Source organism: Pempheris klunzingeri, chromosome 3 (genome assembly GCF_042242105.1).
Source record: "Pempheris klunzingeri isolate RE-2024b chromosome 3, fPemKlu1.hap1, whole genome shotgun sequence".
Taxonomy (NCBI): Eukaryota; Metazoa; Chordata; class Actinopteri; order Acropomatiformes; family Pempheridae; genus Pempheris; species Pempheris klunzingeri.
Genome location: NC_092014.1, coordinates 15,530,662 through 15,549,183, shown reverse-complemented (window position 1 = coordinate 15,549,183; position 18,522 = coordinate 15,530,662). Strand labels below are relative to the sequence as shown.

General features: G+C 40.3%; 4 protein-coding genes across 5 annotated transcripts in view; 2 read left to right on the top strand and 2 right to left on the bottom strand.

Moving 5' to 3' along the window:
* The window catches only part of emp1 (epithelial membrane protein 1), a 124,902-nt gene that overhangs the window by 101,712 nt on the left and 4,668 nt on the right, over window positions 1-18,522 (bottom strand). The window lies entirely within an intron of this gene.
* On the bottom strand, window positions 3,783-7,880 carry LOC139199217 (uncharacterized). 2 transcript variants are annotated; one of them, XM_070828254.1, is made up of 4 exons: window positions 7,587-7,880; window positions 5,968-6,103; window positions 5,593-5,722; window positions 3,783-4,363 (listed from the first exon to the last, which is right to left on the bottom strand). In XM_070828254.1, the coding sequence occupies exons 2-4, from the start codon at window positions 6,080-6,082 to the stop codon at window positions 4,012-4,014; spliced, it is 597 nt and encodes a 198-aa protein (XP_070684355.1). In that variant the 5' UTR covers window positions 6,083-6,103; window positions 7,587-7,880; the 3' UTR covers window positions 3,783-4,011. The 2 variants fall into 2 exon arrangements, with proteins under 2 accessions (XP_070684355.1, XP_070684356.1); XM_070828255.1 differs by having other exon boundaries at window positions 5,968-6,088.
* nfam1 (NFAT activating protein with ITAM motif 1) lies at window positions 10,120-13,052 on the top strand. The gene is made up of 6 exons (XM_070828360.1): window positions 10,120-10,231; window positions 10,717-10,983; window positions 11,454-11,575; window positions 12,209-12,337; window positions 12,464-12,580; window positions 12,670-13,052. The coding sequence occupies exons 1-6, from the start codon at window positions 10,138-10,140 to the stop codon at window positions 12,724-12,726; spliced, it is 786 nt and encodes a 261-aa protein (XP_070684461.1). The 5' UTR covers window positions 10,120-10,137; the 3' UTR covers window positions 12,727-13,052.
* Window positions 13,261-18,282, top strand: f8a (coagulation factor VIII associated). Its single transcript, XM_070855211.1, has 12 exons — window positions 13,261-13,335; window positions 13,774-13,820; window positions 13,959-14,031; window positions 15,129-15,288; window positions 15,511-15,579; window positions 15,708-15,828; window positions 15,926-16,018; window positions 16,291-16,355; window positions 16,735-16,816; window positions 16,968-17,014; window positions 17,716-17,771; window positions 17,890-18,282. Exons 1-12 carry the CDS (start codon window positions 13,277-13,279, stop codon window positions 17,969-17,971), a joined length of 954 nt encoding a protein of 317 aa, XP_070711312.1. The 5' UTR covers window positions 13,261-13,276; the 3' UTR covers window positions 17,972-18,282.

Here is an 18,522-nt window from a genome sequence, read left to right as displayed (position 1 = left end):
AATACATACGCTTGATTACCTCTGTGTGTGCTCATATGGACGAGAGACAGAGTGTGTGTGTGAGAGATTACTGTTAATTGTACATGTATTATAAAACTGTATGTAAATACTTTACCTCACGCTCATGGACTTTTGATAAAAACTGTACAAAACGGCAGAGAATAGATCTATTTGGGATAAATCTTTAATTCGTAGGTCCCCTTGCAAAATTGCTTTTGTAACGACTTCAGGCCAGGAAATGTGCAATCATTTATTCTTACACAGACAGCGTGCACATTTAATAAGTCAAGGTTTGTTGATGTGTTTCTATTTCCTTTTTGATTTGGTCAAAGACCAGCTGAGGAGGTTGTTTTCTCTAAGGAAAAACTGTAAAGCACCATCATTCATTGGTACACAGAAAGCACAATAGATTATCTATTGCATTTTTACAAGGTTGTCTCTTTGTTTTCCTCTTTGGCTAATCTTCTGTTTTTGTGGGGTTGTTTTGTTTTGTTTTTTGCCACAGAGGATCAAACAAAACTCCATCCCTGCGCTGTACAGATTGTGAAAAATGTACATACGACAAAAATCTAGTTCACCCTCGCATTTTTTGTATGGAGAGAAATTACTTGTGTGAAGAGAGTATTTCAAATTTGATTGAATATTTAGTAATATTGAAAAATGAGATTAAACACAGTCAATGTGAAAATAAGTGCTGAGAAATATTATTCTTCCTGTCTCTTTGGAATAAAAGTGTTGAGTATTAATAAAAAACAAGAAATCTCAAACTTATTGGTCTTGTTCTTTTTTATTTTCCCTCCTCCATGTTTTTTTTTTTTTTTAAATCACTTGTTGTGTCCACAGGTTGGCAGCAAACAACAGCACTCCTTTCACACATGCCATATTAAATTAGACATTCAAATGCACCTTGTAACAGATGATGTTGTTGTTATTACATCCCACAGGTGATCGGTGGATCGAAATAATGGCAGCATCTTCTTCTTTTTCCATTGCAACTCTTGTTTGTTCCTCTCTGTCCTCCCATAAACAGAACTCTCTCATCATGTGAAATTGATGTTTCCCTCCATGTCGGACAAGTGTTTTTTTTCTTTTTCTTTTTGTAGACCAAAGAGAGAATAATAAAGAGGCATGAGAAGAAAAAGTGGAGCGAGAGGGAGAGGGGGGAAAAATACTGAGTGAAGGAAGGAGTGATGCAAACTGAACCGCGCAGCAGAGATCAAAGCCTCCCAAAAACCTCACTCCCCCTCGCTCCTCAGACTCTCTTTACTCTGAAAGCCTTGTCCAGCAACAGGAGTTATTTAAAGAAACCTGCAGGTTGGAAAATGTACCGATGCCTTGTGTATAGATTTGGTGGGAGAATTTTAACATCCGCAGTCCTGGATGCTGACACAGATCGAGGTGAGGCTGTAGAAATAATCTTTTAATCAGTTTTAGCTCCCGCTTCTTAAAAAAATCTTTACTATTTTCTCTCTCAGCTGTCTATTCTACTTGTTCGCTCTTTACACCAACCCAACAACCTCGGGATGCATTGCAACACATGTAACTACTTCTTGACAATTAACTGTTACCTAGCAACTGGCTCTTTTTCTAGAGATGGGAGGGGTAAGGAGAGGGAGAGGAGGGAGGGTGCAGAAAGGGAGACGGAGAAAGAGATTTATACAGTATTCCCACAGCATCTTAACTGGATTGGATGCAACAATGCATTGACAATACAATACCAAAATGGAAAGTACAGCCTGAGCTTAACGCCCACACATAGCAGCGTAGAGAGGAGAGAGGGAGAGAGGGAAGGGAGGGAAACGGAGGAGGAGGAGGAGGAGGAGGAGGGGCGGTTGATGTACAGATTACAGTAAAATAAAAAGAGGGATGAAACCCATGCAAGGGGAATCACAGGGAGACAAAAGAGGACTTGACAAGCGGTGAGTGTGCAGATGCAGGTTGGAAATGAGAGGGAAAAAAAGCAGGGAAACGTGCCATACTGCAGTGTGTGGTGTGGATGACAAGTGAAGTTGTAGAGGAGAAGCAGAGAGAAACTGGTTGCTGTAGAAACACTTGGCAAAGTTTTAATGAAGGCATAAAGTTCGAGTTCTTGTGCCCACAACACGCACACACACACACACACACACACACACACACACACACACACACACACACACACACAGGATCACCATATGCAAACAAACAGTATAATTATGTTAGCAGATAATAGGCACCCCCTGCTGGGCCCATGAGGACGTTCCTGACTTCAGCTGAACAAAAACAAAAGATCAAGCCTCCATGAATCAGTTGTAACGTCACATGTGATTACAGCAGCGGGCGAGCACTGACGCCCTGTGGCAGAAACATGGCATCCTCCTGTTACCGTATGTGGTTTGCACGAGTGGTATGGACTTCCTCTTCTCTCATGCATGCCCTGTCAGTCCATTTATTACTGGATTTTAAGAAGCAAAGAAAAGAAAATCTCATGTTTCAATTTAGATCTCATGTAAAATCAATCTTCTCTCCTGGACAAGAAGTGAAATCAAAGAGGCTTTTTGTAGTTGTGACTGTTTTTCTTCTTTCTGTGTTTTTTTATTGTTATTGTTAAAGTTGCAAAAAGGTGTACTGCTCCTTTAAGGGGGAGTCCACTGTAAGGACCTGTAGCTTTTTGGCATCTGCTATCATATTTTTTGCTCTGCTTTTATGCTGTTTGTACATGGGTGACTAAATACACCATAATGAAATCAACATTAATGCTAAACATGGTCAGGATACATAATATAATCATGAAATTGTGAAATAATCAAATTATTCTTATTCTGCTTCTTCTCGCTGATGATTACCAGCCGCAGCAACGTGGCTGGTGAGTCTGCGTGTGTGTGTGTGTGTGTGTGTGTGTGTCATCATGGCAAAATGTCCTGGAGAAACCTTTTGTAGTGGAAACTACCAGAGAAGCTGTTTTGAGTACTTTAGCAGGTGTTTATATGTCTGTCTGTTAACATTTTTCCACCATGATTATGTCTCAACTGTGCAAGATGTAGTCCTGAAGCTTCACGGGTGTGTAGCTGAGATCACAGCGAGTTCAGAGATGGGTGCAGTCTGAGCAAGGGTGCCGGACGTAGGGGGTAGGAAGCAGGGAGGGGGCCACTGGCTAAACACCCCTGACCTACCTTCATTTTGAGTCACACATCACTGTGTCACTGTCATTACCATCTGCTGATCCAGCTCAGTCTGGATAACATTCAACCTTCACTATAACTAACAGTAACCAACATGATATATCTTACATAGTCTTCCCATACTGACGTAGTACTTTGCACCATTACATTCATGATAAATAAAAATATTTGTTGAGTAGAAAGTGCATTAAACCTTTACTTGGATGTCCCTCCATGTGAAGGTGGTTTGGCTCATCTCACTCATGTCAATCTGGTCATGGCTGCTGTGAGCAAGACTCAAGATAGTTGAATTTCGTTTACATGACGTTTTTTTCATAATGTCCTTTTTCAAAACTTACTGAATACCTGACATCTCTCTATTTGTTGATGTGCCTATAAAAGAACAGACGGAAAAACACACGATGTGATAACAGCTAAATTGCCTGCTGTGAAAGGCCATGAGATGTGGTAGAAAGCAAACAAGTAAATTGGACCTTGTGATGAGAATCTATTTTGTCAAGCTGCTGTTTCTGCACGTTGAGGATAAAAGGCAGAAATAAGTTTTGAAACTCATTAAAAATGCCATAATAACAGATTTAAAGAAGGAGGTTTGTACTCGCTGACATGAAGAGCTGGACACTGAAACAGTGGTAATCACAAGAGTTTATTAAAGATATGAGTTATCTACTGACTGATACAAACCATAATCATCATTCCTGATCTCACAGGACGGGCAGTGTTTACATACTATAGTGTTATTTTACAAAAATGAAATCTATACAGTTAAAAAAAAAAAGGATTTCTTACATGATATAATCTTTGCAGAAGCTCTTTCTGTGTCTCACACAGACTCAAACTTTCCCACCCTTCAGTCTCATCTCTCTCTCTGAACCAGCGTCACCCCCCCGTTCCTCAGGACTCTCACCCGTCTCCTCCTCACCACCCGGCTCCCCCTCGGCGGACTCCCCCTGGCCGTGGTCCTGGGGGTGTAACGGGCCAGGCTGGCGGCCTCTCCTCTCAGGCTCCGGGGAGGCAGAGCCCGGCCGCCTCCTCCCCCCTCCTCCTCCTCCTCCTCTTCCTCTTTCTCTGCCCCATCCTCCCGGTAACCATGGTGACGGAGGAACGGTTCCAGCGTTGCTAGGCGATGAGAGAGCTCGGTGATGCGCCGGCGCAGTAGGGACACTTCCCTGAACAGGTCGTTGACGGACTCGGACAGAGGGCGCACCCTGCAGGACGACCAGAGCAGGCTCAACTCCACACGCTCATTAGATCATCAGAAATATCAGTTTCTGCTCTGATGAAGGTGTCAGCAGTGTGTGACCTGAACAAAGAGATTACAGCACCCTTTGGTGTGGTTGCAGGGGTGCTCATTACCTTAATATTTGTTAATCCATCATTACTACATCACAGTGCTCATGCATTTAAACTCATTCACTCTCTAATTCTATTCTTTAGTATAATTTTCTAATATTAGACTAAGGACTTCCTGTCTACGTTGGTTTAAAAGCTAACATATCTGCTGATGAAGACCATGTGATGTGATCGAAAGTTTCAGAAAAGCTACTAGAGACACTTTGGTAACATCAAGAAAGATCTTCGAATCTCATGTTTTCTTTAGATTAACATTTTTAAATTTAGATTCAACTTTATTGTCATTGCACATGTCACAGTTACAAGGCAACGAAATGCAAATTGCATCTTGCTGTGACCAGGAAGTTAAACTTACTAAAATTTGCTTGTTTACTGGTTAATTTTACCGACCCACCCCCTGCCTGCCATAAAACAACTTTACTCAGTGTTTAAAAAGTCATCATAAGTAACTGTAAACTCTTCCTCAGGCCATTAAAAGTTGTGTTTTTTATATTTGTTATATAAATGTGAATTGATTGTTTGTGTGTTTTTGTGTTTGTACTTGAGGCTCGATTAATAGCTTATTGAAGTGAAATTCTCAGAACATGAGATCTTTGCTCTGAGCATAACTAAAGTTAGACGAAAAAAGTAAATTAAATCACTTCACAATCCCGCGGCTGAAGTATGACAGAATAAATCATGATTGTGTTTCTTCTGCTGGCACAGGGACAGACCTCACTAGTAGCTAAAGTAGAAACAGGAGCAGTAAATGTATGAACAGGAACAATGTGATGCTGTAAAAGTTGAGCCAAACTAAACTCAGGCTGCTCAGACAGCATGTTTTAGGAGCTATTGGGAGATGATGCAGGTGTTAAAGGCTGGCTCTTCTCAAAACATACTTTTATTTCACTTTTGTTTTACTTGAGCTGCCTACTCTTATTTGCTTGAATTCCGTGCTTACTATTTGATTATTTTAACCTTGACCTTTACTCCCTTCGTGTTTTATAATGTGTGTATTTTATGGTTTTATGGTTTTACACACTATGTCACTGTGTTTGAAAGAGGACATTTAAACAAACTGTTATCACTGTTGTTCTAAAGTTACCTGGAATAGTCTGGAAGCAGTGTGCTGGGCTGAGAGTGCAGTAAAGTCTTGATCTCATTGAAGATGCGTTTCCCCCAGGCGTCTAAAACTCTGGTAACACTGCGCACTGAGGCCACATTCACTCGGTCGGCTGCAACCAAAACACAAACCCATCAGGCTTCGATTGAACAGAATGAATCATGACCAGACACATGTGTTCCTGAGCTCCAGATAGTTATCTCAGCTCTGCAGAGTTTCTTCAATTGCTGCGTCTCATTCAGCTCACCAGTAAATTATCTTTATAACTCACAACTTCAAACGCTTTTGTCACTCAGTGATTTAAAGGCCGCCGTATCTCTCGAAACGCCAGAGATCAAACGGAGGCTTGTGATTTACCTCCCTCTCTGTAGTTCCAGTACCCATAATCCAGTTCATTCTCCTCGCTAGCTGCATGGGCCCCAGTTGCTGTGGCAACCACCATCAGCATCATCAGCAGGGAGGTAGGGGCCATGACGGGCTGAGGGGGGGGGCTCTTTAAAAAAAGAGGAGAAGACGAAGAGAGAAAAAACTTCATGTGTTGAAAACTAACAGAGGAACTTGTTGAGACGAACATGTTGAAAGGCAGGCTTCAGCATCATCATCATCATCATCATTAGAGTTTAACAATAGGCAGCATACAGATGTGCACACGCAACTGTATTCAGGGGTGGAAAGTAACCACGTACAGTTACTTGAATATACTACTTAAGTTCAATTCTGATATACTTCTACTACTTTTCTTGATCATTTCCATTATCTGTTACTTTATACTGTTAATCAACTGCATTTATTCAACAGTTAAAGTTATGTTCATGTTTTTTGAATACAAAACATTCAATCGGTTTATAAAATATGATGCACTGTCATGACTTAAACTTAAAATAAACATAATTAAACTTAAAAACATTAAGTAAACAGCTATATTCATGAGGCTCAATATGATAACAGTGAATATTATCAGAATATTACAGTGACAGGTTTCAGTCTGCATAACGAGTACTTTAAGTTCTGCACATTTAATTGATAACACTCATATATTTACCGACTACGGCCATAGAATTCTGTTTACACATTAAAGCATATATGACAGTAATATATTGATATGATAAATACAGACCCATAATGCTCTTGAAGGGTCCATTAATCATAATATTGAATACTTTTGAGACTACACCTTCTGTACTTTTCAACTTTTTAATTGAGACTTTTATTAGTAATGGAGTATTTTACATTGCAACATTTCTACTTTTAATGTAAAGGGTGAATGTGATTGTGAGAGGAGCCTTCAAGTCTTTGACTTTAGATAACAAAAAGTACACTGTGATTACCACCACTACTACTACTACTGCTATTACTACTACTACTGCTACAGTGCATAAGGGATCAGTCTTGTGACCTAACAAACAAAACAAAAGAATCACTTTTACTGAAAACCTGAAGAGAGCAGCCTGTTTGTCCAGCATCAGTCACTGTTACAAGAGGAGAAATGACCAAAGTCCAATCTGGCAAAACAAGCGACATTCTTTTAATCTTTTTTAAAACTTTTTTTTTACTCAATCCCATGACTCCAGATTTGTTTGGAAAAACAAGAGGAGAGGTGAAAGCAGGCGACCCAGAAAACGGGACAATCAAATAGAGACAAAAAAAAAACGCAGGATTGCATCCATATGACAAATTCTGGGAATCATACTGGACAATAATAAGCCGATGACTCATTGGTGAGGTATTATGAATGTTGTCAAGGAACAGGAATTTGGAGGCCGATGAAAAGCGCAGTGAAAATTAGGCGTACAGTAATCTGATGCAGCTTGTTTCACATCTGGACAAACGCATCAACAGAACTGAACAATAACGTCACAAGCCAGAGTCCCTTCAAACAAATAACACTTTTAACTTAGCAGACAAGCAGCACGCTGGTAGAAGTATCACAAGGTGGAAAATGTTTCGGAAAAATGAAGAAATGAACTGATACTTACAGCTTGAGATGGTGATGCTGCTCAGCAGGAAGTCCTTCTCCAATCTAGTGTCAATACCAGATGCTTCTGCTCCTCTCGCCTTTCCACTCAGCCGCTGCTCTGCTCTTTTCTCCTTATTTCTTCCCCCCTCTCTCTCTCCCTCCCTCTCTGATGCTATCTCCACCCTCGACTCGCAGCTGTAACATAATTAGGAGGAGAGTGTGGCAGGTCGAGTGCTGAGCCACTTTCAAAAAAAACTTCTCATTTGTGGAGAGCTGTCTTATCTTTGCAGCCCAACTCACACCCAGCTCCTGCTCTCACAGAGTCACTGGGCTATTTGACATCCAGCTGCTGCCACATGTGTTGATAAGTCTCATAATTGACCGTGGCTGTCTCTCCTCCTCCTCCTCCTCCTCCTCCTCCTCCTCCTCACCCCTTTATGGAACAGACAGGTATATGTGTCAGAGGCTGAAATCTCACCCTGCTGCAGGATCGAGTTTCTTGAGTAATCCTCAAAACTTAAGTTATGGACCGTTTTCATCTGTCTCTGCTTCTCACCTTCTGCCCTTTACCCTCACAAAAGCAGCTCAGTGCCTCAAACACACCTCACAGCCATATATTTTTTTAAACTTCACTGCGTAAAACAGAGCAGGAAGCTTTGTGGGAGAGGAGATGGGTATAGACGCTTTCCTTTGCTATACTTCACAGTGTATTTCAATTCTCTGCTACTTAACATTGTGATCAAACATATGATCAGAGTATAAAATACGGTGCATTGAATTAACCTACAATATATAAAGTAGTGAGTAAAGCAGTAGGCTTTTGAGTGTTTTTATTTTAAATTCTTTAAGTAGTTAAACCAGTGATGGAATAAGTATTACTCAAGTAACTGCAATACTGTAAAACATTAGAAAAATATTTAATTAAGTCCTGGATTTTACTTAAAAGTGCACAGAAATGTAGTAGTATTGTCAGATTGCACAATGGTCCCTGTCGGTATATATTATTATGTTATTGGATCATTGTTGTTGAAGCATTAACAAGAAAACTGAACTGAAATGTAGAGCTGCAACATTTTTTTCATTTTTGAAGATTATACATTCATGGTCCTACAGTTTAGTAAAATACATTTTTTTTTTTGGTTTTGAAGTGTTGGTCGGGCAAAAGGAGACGTTAGAAGAAGATTGTTTATAGATTAAGTCATTAACTGAGAAAATAATCAGCAGATTAATTGAAAATCACTAACAGTGACAGTTTAATCTATATCGGTGCATCATATTTCATTAACTGGTCATATGTTTTATATATAAAGATCATCATGATCAAATGTTTTTCTCTTTTTTTTCTGTAAAGTAACTTCTAAATTAATATAGATGTGTAAAAAGTACAGCATAGATGCATTAAGTAGAAGAAGTTAATGAAATCTGTAGAACAGGACTTTAGTAGTTTCTAGTCTCTTTCCACCACTGGAGGCTTATGACATCAGTGGATTTAATCTGCAATATTTTCAAGCACATGATATGTTTTTTCTGCTCTATTTCCAGTGTACAACACTGACAACTTTCCTTTTAGTCTTGTTGAAAAGATCAATCTGTTAATATGTATCAGTGTTTTTGTAGAGTGAAGGATTTGTACGGTTTACTCCCCTGGAAAGAGGAGAGATAAGAAGCGTAGGAGATGGAGTATGAAATGGAATGAATTATTCTTCATTGACTGGCATCCAGATGTTGTTCCAGCTCACTCTCGTCTTTTTTCATGATGTGGCTGAGGTGAGGTCAGAGTTGGCCACTAGTACACCCTGCGATAAAATGGTGAAAAAGTCAAGTGTGGAGGCAGAGAGGAGGAAGGAGGCGTAAAGAAAAGAAAAACAGACAGACAAACTGATGATGATAGTAACCGCTGCACTTTAACATCTGCAGGCTGCGTCAGGGAGAATTACTGCTGTGAAGAAGTCACTATACCATCCACAGCTGGATCACATTAACAGCAGTCAATTTGTCAGATTCAGCTGAATTCCACACACACACACACACACACACACACACACACACACACACACCATACCTTTTCCCTCTCAGCGTGAGTCTTTGCCATCTTCTGACTTTTGCAAAACCACGTGACGAGTTGCGCGCTTGCGGCTCACACTTTTATTCCTTCAACACTGTCGCGCTGTGGGGGAAAGCCAACATTGCACTTCACTTCACATCACATCCAGAGGCTGACGTAAGAGAATAATCCAACCAGAAAAAAACCTCCTTCTTAACACAATACAGAGCAAGTTAGAGGCCATCTTGGTGCAATGTTATCCTACTTATGCATGTACCCTTGTGGATATGCAATGCCTATCAAACAGATCAGACAGAGATGTAAAAGCTCTTTTCATTGCTGCTCTGGCCCCTGACAGTAAGTCAGTGTCCAATGAGTCAGTGTCCAGACAAACAGAAAACTAACATTTTGAGGAAGTGGCTTTGCTAGAAACAGGAAACCCAGCACAAGAAAAGTGAGAAACATTGAGTAGATACACAGAACAACCTCAACGAAGAAGACCATTAACAGCCTCTATAAGCGCAACATGGAAGCTCAACAATTTTGGCAGCTATCTTTCATGTCAATCTGGATATTTGTCTGTTTCTTCCCCTCTGTGTGTTCAAGAGCAGACATGCCAAGTAAGCCCTTCAAACTATATTTTGATTGACACTGTACTTGGGGTAAAGGGTGACACTTTAACTTTTGGATTGTTTGCAGCCAAAGATGTTTAGATTTAAGTTAGTCAGTTAGTAAGTTAGTTAAGATAAGTTTCTTTCGTGTCATATAAACCTCAACTAGTGATTATTTTCTTTACCAATAGAGTATGTGTGTGTGTGTGTGTGTGTGTTTTTGAGTGATTGCTTCATCTATAGATGCCAAAACTCTGCTGAAAAATTTGTCAGTTCCCCAAAACCCACGGTCAATTGTTGAAACTGCTCGTTTTGTCTAAAACCCCAAAATAGTTAGTTAACAAATTGAGAAGCTGGAAACAGAGAATGAGAATTTTGCTTCATAACTGACTTCAAGGACTGATCAACATTCACAATTGCTGCAGATTAAATTAGCTTTTATCGACTGGTCACATCCATTCTGATATTAACCTTCATGTTATGTCCCTTTACAGTAATAGAGCTGAAACACAGGGTCTTTGTGGCCCTCGCAGGAGACCAACTCGACATTGACTGTGAGTTGATGGTGCCAGCAAACAAAAGTGTCATCCTGACGTGCTCCGATCCTTTGGACACACAGATATACAGCTGTGACATCCCTGCAGTGGCTTTCCAGCCAAGAAGGATGATGCTGACACTGGAGCTGAAAAACCTGACCAGTTCAGGAGAATACTATTGCCAATATGAAACAGCTAAGGTGTACTGGTTTCTGCGAGTGAGAAGTGAGTATGAAAAAGACGAGAATGTGAATGAAAGTGACCGAATTTAATCCACCTCACTTCTGACTTTGAGTGAGATCTTGGACCAGAGGCGATAACAGGGTGTGAACTCTCTGCAAAAGACTTTGTCTCATGAGTAAACAAATTATGTTAACAGATATTTTGTAATCTCAGGAGCCTTAAAAAGTTCAACTACAATCTTCAACTACAATCTGCTTCCACTGAGATTCACTGGAAGCGGTGCAATGTTTAGCAAAATACCCAACCCTCATATATGATTTTGTGACACTTTTAATTTATGCTGGAACGCCTTATTAGACTAATAGCTGAAATACACAAAAAGTCCACTGATCTTAAATATTTTTAGGGTTACTTGCTTGACAGATGTGGAATTTATCAGCCAGACCCTACTGTCTGGTTGTGATGCATTCCTGGCACAAATTGACTCTGAACGGTGTGTGTGTGTTTTCCAGATGATGGCTACAGGGAGCTCGAAAGGTTGGATTACACCGAATTCATCATAGTGGCCGTCGTCACTGGTGTGCTGCTGGTTTTCAGTGTGGTCGGCTCAGTGTATGTCTTCAGAGGACATTGGGTAAGACGTGTCCTGCTCACAGAGGTTAAGAAACAGAGCGTTTCAGTGTGGGGACATTGCTCTGTTACAGACTTAGACTGTGCTGTTATGAGGCAGGCTGACAGGCAGTGTTGTACAGTGAAGATGAAGTGGAGTCTCATGTTCAAATTAGATTTAATCAATTAATCAAATTACATAAAATCAATTGGCAACTATTATTAGCTATTTGATACCATTTAAGTTATTTTACGAGACAGATTTCAGTCCTCGTCCTCTTAGTGCGGCCTCACAATAATATTAGCAGATTGGAAAACTGGGCTGGACCCGTGTCTCCAGCACAGGAACTACTTTGTCCTACCCAACAGCCAATAACATATCTACATGGCAGCACACACTGTTACTGCATCCTGTCACTGATTGTGTTGTGTTTCATAGCTCAAGTCTAAAGCGATCATCCTGTTGTAAAGCCCATCCTGTTATACAGCCAGATTATTAGGGGCAATGAATTAAATTCTAGCATTTTGACAATTAACTCTGAGTCCGGTCATAAGGCACAAAACTAGAGAGTTAATGCTACATCACAAGAAAATCCTCACGTGCAGTTTGTGTGTAATCCAGTGTTTGTCTCCTGATGTGTTCAATTGTTAATTTTAGAAAGAATCTGTCACTGAATGTGGCAACATCGGAAAACGAAAGCAGACAAGCAGAGAAGAAAGGAAGGAGAGAGAGACGGTGGAAGCTGGTGTGAATGTAGTAACATCTTCGTCGACATCTTTCTATGCTGTAAGCGTGGAAAGACACATTTCACTTAAAATAATTGTACCATGTTGTGTTTTTGTCCTCCATCTTCACTGAATTCACATGTTAAAGTTTGTATTTCTTGGAAACTGATGTGAGATATTCTCTCAGAGTCTAGAGCCTCGACCCCGGTCCATTTATGATGTGCTGGACCACTCAGCTGTCAACAGAGAGCCAGACCAAAGCAAAACTAAAGCTAAAGCCAAGAACAAGGAAGCCCAGAAAACGGTCAGTGTGAACTTCAGATGCTTTGTCACATTTCCAGTGGAAAACATTGAAACACACAGTTGGTAACCTGTCCTCTGCTTCCTCCACAGACGTCTCAAACTGCAGAGCACGAAGACGTATTTGAGTCCGTCTATGAGAACTTCTGAATCATAAATAAACTTCCACAGAATGTGATATTTATATCAGTAGCTAAGATGATCTCAGTTCTCTTTGCTGTGTCACTGCCACCACTTGGTAGAGAAAGAATTTAGATTCTTTAAAATTAAAACAAATTGTAAAAATACTCTTTTACATGTACATTGTAAGACTCAAAATACAAGTTTTATCATGTTGATTATTATAATGGATGCATTAACATGTAACTAGCGTTTTTAATGTTGTATGCTGTTTTATTTACTGTTGTTAATGTACTGTATAACAGTGCCTAACAGGCTTTTAAATGTGAATATTACTAGTGACTACAGCTGTCAAATAAATCTGGTGGAGTTAAATGCACAATAAAATTTTAATTTAATACCTGAGATGTCTTGGAGTAAATCTGTTGCTGTCTCAATCTGCTTTCTGCAACGTCGCTCCTCTGATAGGCACCGCCCTTTTGCGCATTCTGACCAATCAAATTCTGAGTTCCTGATTCTACGAGCCAATGCCAACGCTCCTGTCGGGTGTACTTCCTGGTTCGGTTTGTTGCGTTTGACCATGGCTGCAGAGGGCGATTTTCTAGCGAGATACCGTGCGGTGTCGAATAAACTGAAGAAGTAAGGCTTTGAGTCACATTAGTTCAAGTAGAAAGAGTGCAGAATATTTGAATTAGCGTAACGTTACTTGGCTACAGACAGGTTACAGGTTATACAGCTAGTGCTAACAAGCTAACGTAAGGATAACTGTTAGCCTGTCATTACCATCAGTGGCACATGACGATGTTTAACCTGCATTTGACTGCTTGTACTGCAGTTTTTAACGCACACATAATGTTGATGGACTTTAATATCTTTAGGATGCTAGGTTGGGGTTCATAAGAAGTAGTGAAGATGTGTTGTTGCGTTATTCGCCTGCTAACAGTAACGCTGATTTAGCTACAGTCGCTACAACTAGCATAGCACACATTCATTTCTCTGTTTGGCAAATTAAAAGCTAGCTAATTAGCTCACTGTGATATTTTATAAAATTGACAAGCTTGTATTATCTTGTCGTAGACGTTTTCTTCGGAAGCCCAACGTAGCGGAGGCGAGTGAGCAATTTGGTAAGCGGCTAACAGTCTTTCTGCACAGTAGATGTAACTCATGTCTTCCTCTCTGTTCTCCTCCATGTTGTTGACAATATGTCTTCAGAGGGTTTCTTCGCAGTTTGCCTCACATTGACTTTATCCTCTGTGATTCAGGTCAGTTAGCCAAGGAGCTGAGGCAGCAGGACTGCCTTCAGTATGCTGCCTTCTGTAACCTGGCCATGGCTCGGTGAGTGCATACGCTTTAGTGTACGTTTGCTCTGCAGCTGCTTTCATGGCTTCTTCCAATATGATATTTAACACAATAGCCGGCATCCAACTTTGTGGGTACCATTTGGGAAAGGCCCCTTTCTGTTTTTGCCCCCAGTGCGCCATGCAAAGTCATTAAAGAAATGTGTTACCCAGCTTGGTGTGGAGGAACTTTACTGGCTTGCACAGAGCACCGATTTCAACCCCATTCAAAATCTTTGAGACAATGCCAACGGCGGGCCAGACCGTGTTACCCAGCATCAGTGGCTGACCTCGTTCTCGTGGCTGAATCGAAGCAAATGCCTCAAGCCATCTTTCAGATGTCATGGAAAGCTTTCCCAGAAGAGTGTTTGTTCACACTATGGGTGTAAGGTGCCCACATAGTCTCAGCCATGTAGTGCACTTCAAGTCCCATCTTCAAATCACAAAAAATGAATTAAGTAACTGCTGATATAAATGGATTTCACTTCACAATTTCACCACAAACCATCAATTTGAAAGGATGCAGATTTGTGCTTGGCACAAGGTGAAACTTAATGAAAACCTTACGGGGAATGATCTGCTGCAAAAAATGTTGTACCTTAGGTTAAGTAAAATGTTGCAATTATACTGAGGCTTAAAGATCAGCTGCCTATAACATCTATGACAGACTGTACTGATCAGAAACTTGATAAACTACCATCACCCCCTTGGTCTCTGGAGTGTAAGTAATTATGAGAGTTAAAACTGTTGAAAAATTAATTAAGGATTTTGCCAGTTCTCCACCAAATCACATCATGTTCGGTACAAAGTTTTGGAATTCTTGCTTCAATGGTTTCAACTCCACAAACACAGACTGGTCTAAACAGAGTACTGCTTGTAAAAGATTTAGTCACCAGTTAATCAGATTATCTCATAAACGTACAGTCCAACGAGTGATTGCTCATCTCTAGTTATTCATGTCCCATCTCCCCACCACAGGGTGACAGAGGTATTGGTGATCAACCCGGAGGGAGCCTGTATGATTCATAGTGTTGACATGTTTACTGTTGACGTTGCGTCTGTTGTTGTTACACATCCTGAATGTCTTGACTGCAGGTGTGAGCAGACTCTTTTTAACGCCCCTGGAGAGGCTCTGGCGTTAACCGATGCTGCCCGCCTCTTTCTCTCATCTGAGAAGGAGAACAGGGCATTACAGGCCCCGGGCTTTGATGAACACCTGCAGGCTGCACTCAACTGCTACAGTTTTGCCATCAAGGTACAATATGATATTATATGACATTTTTTATGCTTGAAGCAAAATTTGTGGCCTGAAAATATCTGGGAAGTGAGCATAGTGGAATATTTAATGTGAATTTTGTGGGATTTATATGCTGTAGACAACAGTTTAAGGGTTTGCAGAGTAGATTATGGGATACATTCCTGAATTGTTTCCATGTTTCTAAAGAGACGATGATGCTCATGTACAAATGGCTTGCAGGTGTATATTGAGATGAACCAGCCGGTAATGGCAGCCAGCCTGTGTCTAGAACTTGGCAACGCGCTCAAGGTAAAACTTTGGATCAGAGCTTGAAGCTGTCATACCAGATGAAGTATCTTGATACTTGATTTTTTTTTAAGTTGATATACTGTAATTCAATGACATGTTAATCTCGGCTGCTCCTGTGGTTTCAATAGGAGATGAACAGACCAGGAGAGGCTATTGTTCATTACCAGAGGGCTGCAGAGTTGCAGACACAGACACCAATTGAAGCTCTGCTCTCAATGGGAGAAATGGCCACATGTAAAATTCTCACCCGTGAGTTCAGTCTGTCCATTTCCATCTGTTTTATGTGTGTATGATTTCACTTGACTCTCTACAGTTTAATCTTACATGCCTCTCATGTTTTTTGCAGGTGACTATGACGGCGCTTTATCAGTGTTTACAGAGATGCAGCTGATGTGCCAGGAGAGAGGACTGCAGCTACCAGGCACCAGCACCCCTGTTGGTGAGGCTTTTCATTCATCTGCAAATTCTACCTGCTTAAAATAACCTCATGTGTGAATGGATCCCCGGTGATGAAAAACACAAATGTAGGGATTTGAACAATTTAATGTCGACATCAAAAGCTGGATGCTGAAACTAATCAGGATCACTACTTTTAGGCAGTGTCTCTTTTTCTGCTTTAGTATCATTATTGCATTTCATTTGGTTACCCTGACTAGAAAACGGTCAACTGTCTTAATTTCTCTTCTCCATCTTCTTCCTCCTGGAAAAAAGGAGCATTTCTGGACATTGTGGCAAAATGTGAGATCTCCAGAGTACTACTGCTGATGTTGCTTGAGGTAACACATTGATTTTATATATAAACACAAGATATTTTAAGAACCATTTATTCATAGGTAGTTGTAATAAAACACTGCATAGACCTGAACACCATGCAAAGCATTTTAACCACTGTTACACAGCAACATGACCAGCTACCAATACTTCAATGTCAGACAGCCATAAATGGTCAAAAGGTGAACCGTCAGAAAGCAGAACTGTTCGATTTAAGCAATGATAGAAGGAACCACTTCCACATCAGCAATGCAATAGAAGATATTCCATTACTGCTGCCAAAGGCATGATTTTGTGTCACATTATTGATTATTTATCCCACGTCTGCACATTACTCACTGTTGCAGCAGCACTTTAATGGTCAAACCTTGTTTTACTGTGCAGCCTCCACCTCAGAAGTTGCTTCCAGAACATGGCCAGACCCTGGAGAGATATGCATGGGAGTCTTTTGACTCTCACAGCCAAGGTACCTGCACCACAGTATTGAACTATTATTAGAGCAAAAACCTGTGAATTATGTATGTTCTCCTTTCACTGGGAACGCTGACTCTATCATGAATCCTATGAGTGACATTTATTTGTGGTGGTGTAAACATGGATATTGTCCTCTTTTTCAGTGACCTTCCTGCCTGAGAATGTTTTCCTGCTCCTGCAGTCAGTAGTGGTGAGTTTCATCATCTACATACTTGTGCAGTTCACAGGATATCCTGATACTTCCTGCCTCATACAGGAAAAATGATGGTCTTCGTGGCCTTCACATGACGGTGATTAATGTGCCGGAATTTGTCTCCCTTTGCCAGTGGAATGACTTTTTTTCCCCTCTTTGTAGCATTGGCCATGGTGTCAGTGTTTGTAAGCTTTTATCTGTGTTTTTGAAAGAGAGGCAATCACTATTCATAGTGTTTGACTCATGTTTGTTCACAACTTAAATAACCTCAATTTAAATAAGATAAGATAAGATCAACTTTATTGATCCCGAAGGAAATTACTTTGCCAGAGTACAGCACAAAGTTGACACAACAATACAAAAGTTAAATACAAAGTACAAAGTGTGAAAGTGTAAAGTGTCTCTAAGTGTGTAAAGTGTCTAAGTGAAATGCAGGGAAATAGTGCTAAACAAATAAAAAATAAATACAGAATGTAAACAAAAAGCGGATAAATAACAAAGTGAAATTGAAGGTAAACAGTAAACCTTTGAATTGAATATTGAATAATTCTGTAACTTCTTCTGGACAGACAGGCTCTATCCATGATATTGGAAAAGTTATGTTGAAATACTGACAAGGCTGAGAACTTGTGAAGGTCACCTGAATCTGCAGTAGTGGTTTTCTTTGCGCAGTGTATAACAGAAAATGTGTTTTGCAGATGGCGTGTCAGGAGAAAGACACAGAGTCCCTCAAGTCTCTTCAGACTGAGCTATGGTGAGCATTCAAAAATGTTAATTTCCATCATGTGGATTGAGCAGCATTTTATTGCTTCTCAAACCTAATTTTCCATATTGATTATGTCTTCTTTTGCTTGGTTTTTTCCCCTCCTCAGGCCGCTTCTGACTGCTGAGCAGAACCACCTTCTCCACCTGGTGGTTCAGGAGCGCATCACGCCGTCTGGCCAAGGCATCTAGTACAGTCCAGTTTTTACTCACTTCCTCTGGGAACGATGCTTTATATAATGGAACATTCCTGTTTCTGACTGGGTCTGTTGTAAGGCCTGAAGAAGTGTTGTTTTCAAAACCTCAATGTTGTAACTTGCACTCAGCAATGCACAAAATACAAAACTTTGCCCTCAAAAGTTACAGATTTAGAAATCAGAGACATGGCCCAATAGCATTTTCTAGTGCTGTATGTTGTCCCTTATTTATCCTTATGTGAAGATTCTTGTCAGGATGCTAACTTGAGACTGAATATAAACAGGAAACATGACGCCTTTGTGATATAATTTGTTTTATTAATAAATGATATGGCTTAAATTCCAAACAAAACCTTCTATTGCATAGTTACGGTGAAATGAAACACCATTGTCCTCCATCCCTGGTACACTTTATGTTCACTTGTACAAATTGCATGTACTTTTCTTATGATAGCAGCCAACTACAGACAGAAAAACAAACATGATGGGGGGGAAAAAAAGCACTCAATACAAAATGTTACAAAAATATAATGGTTAAAATGTACA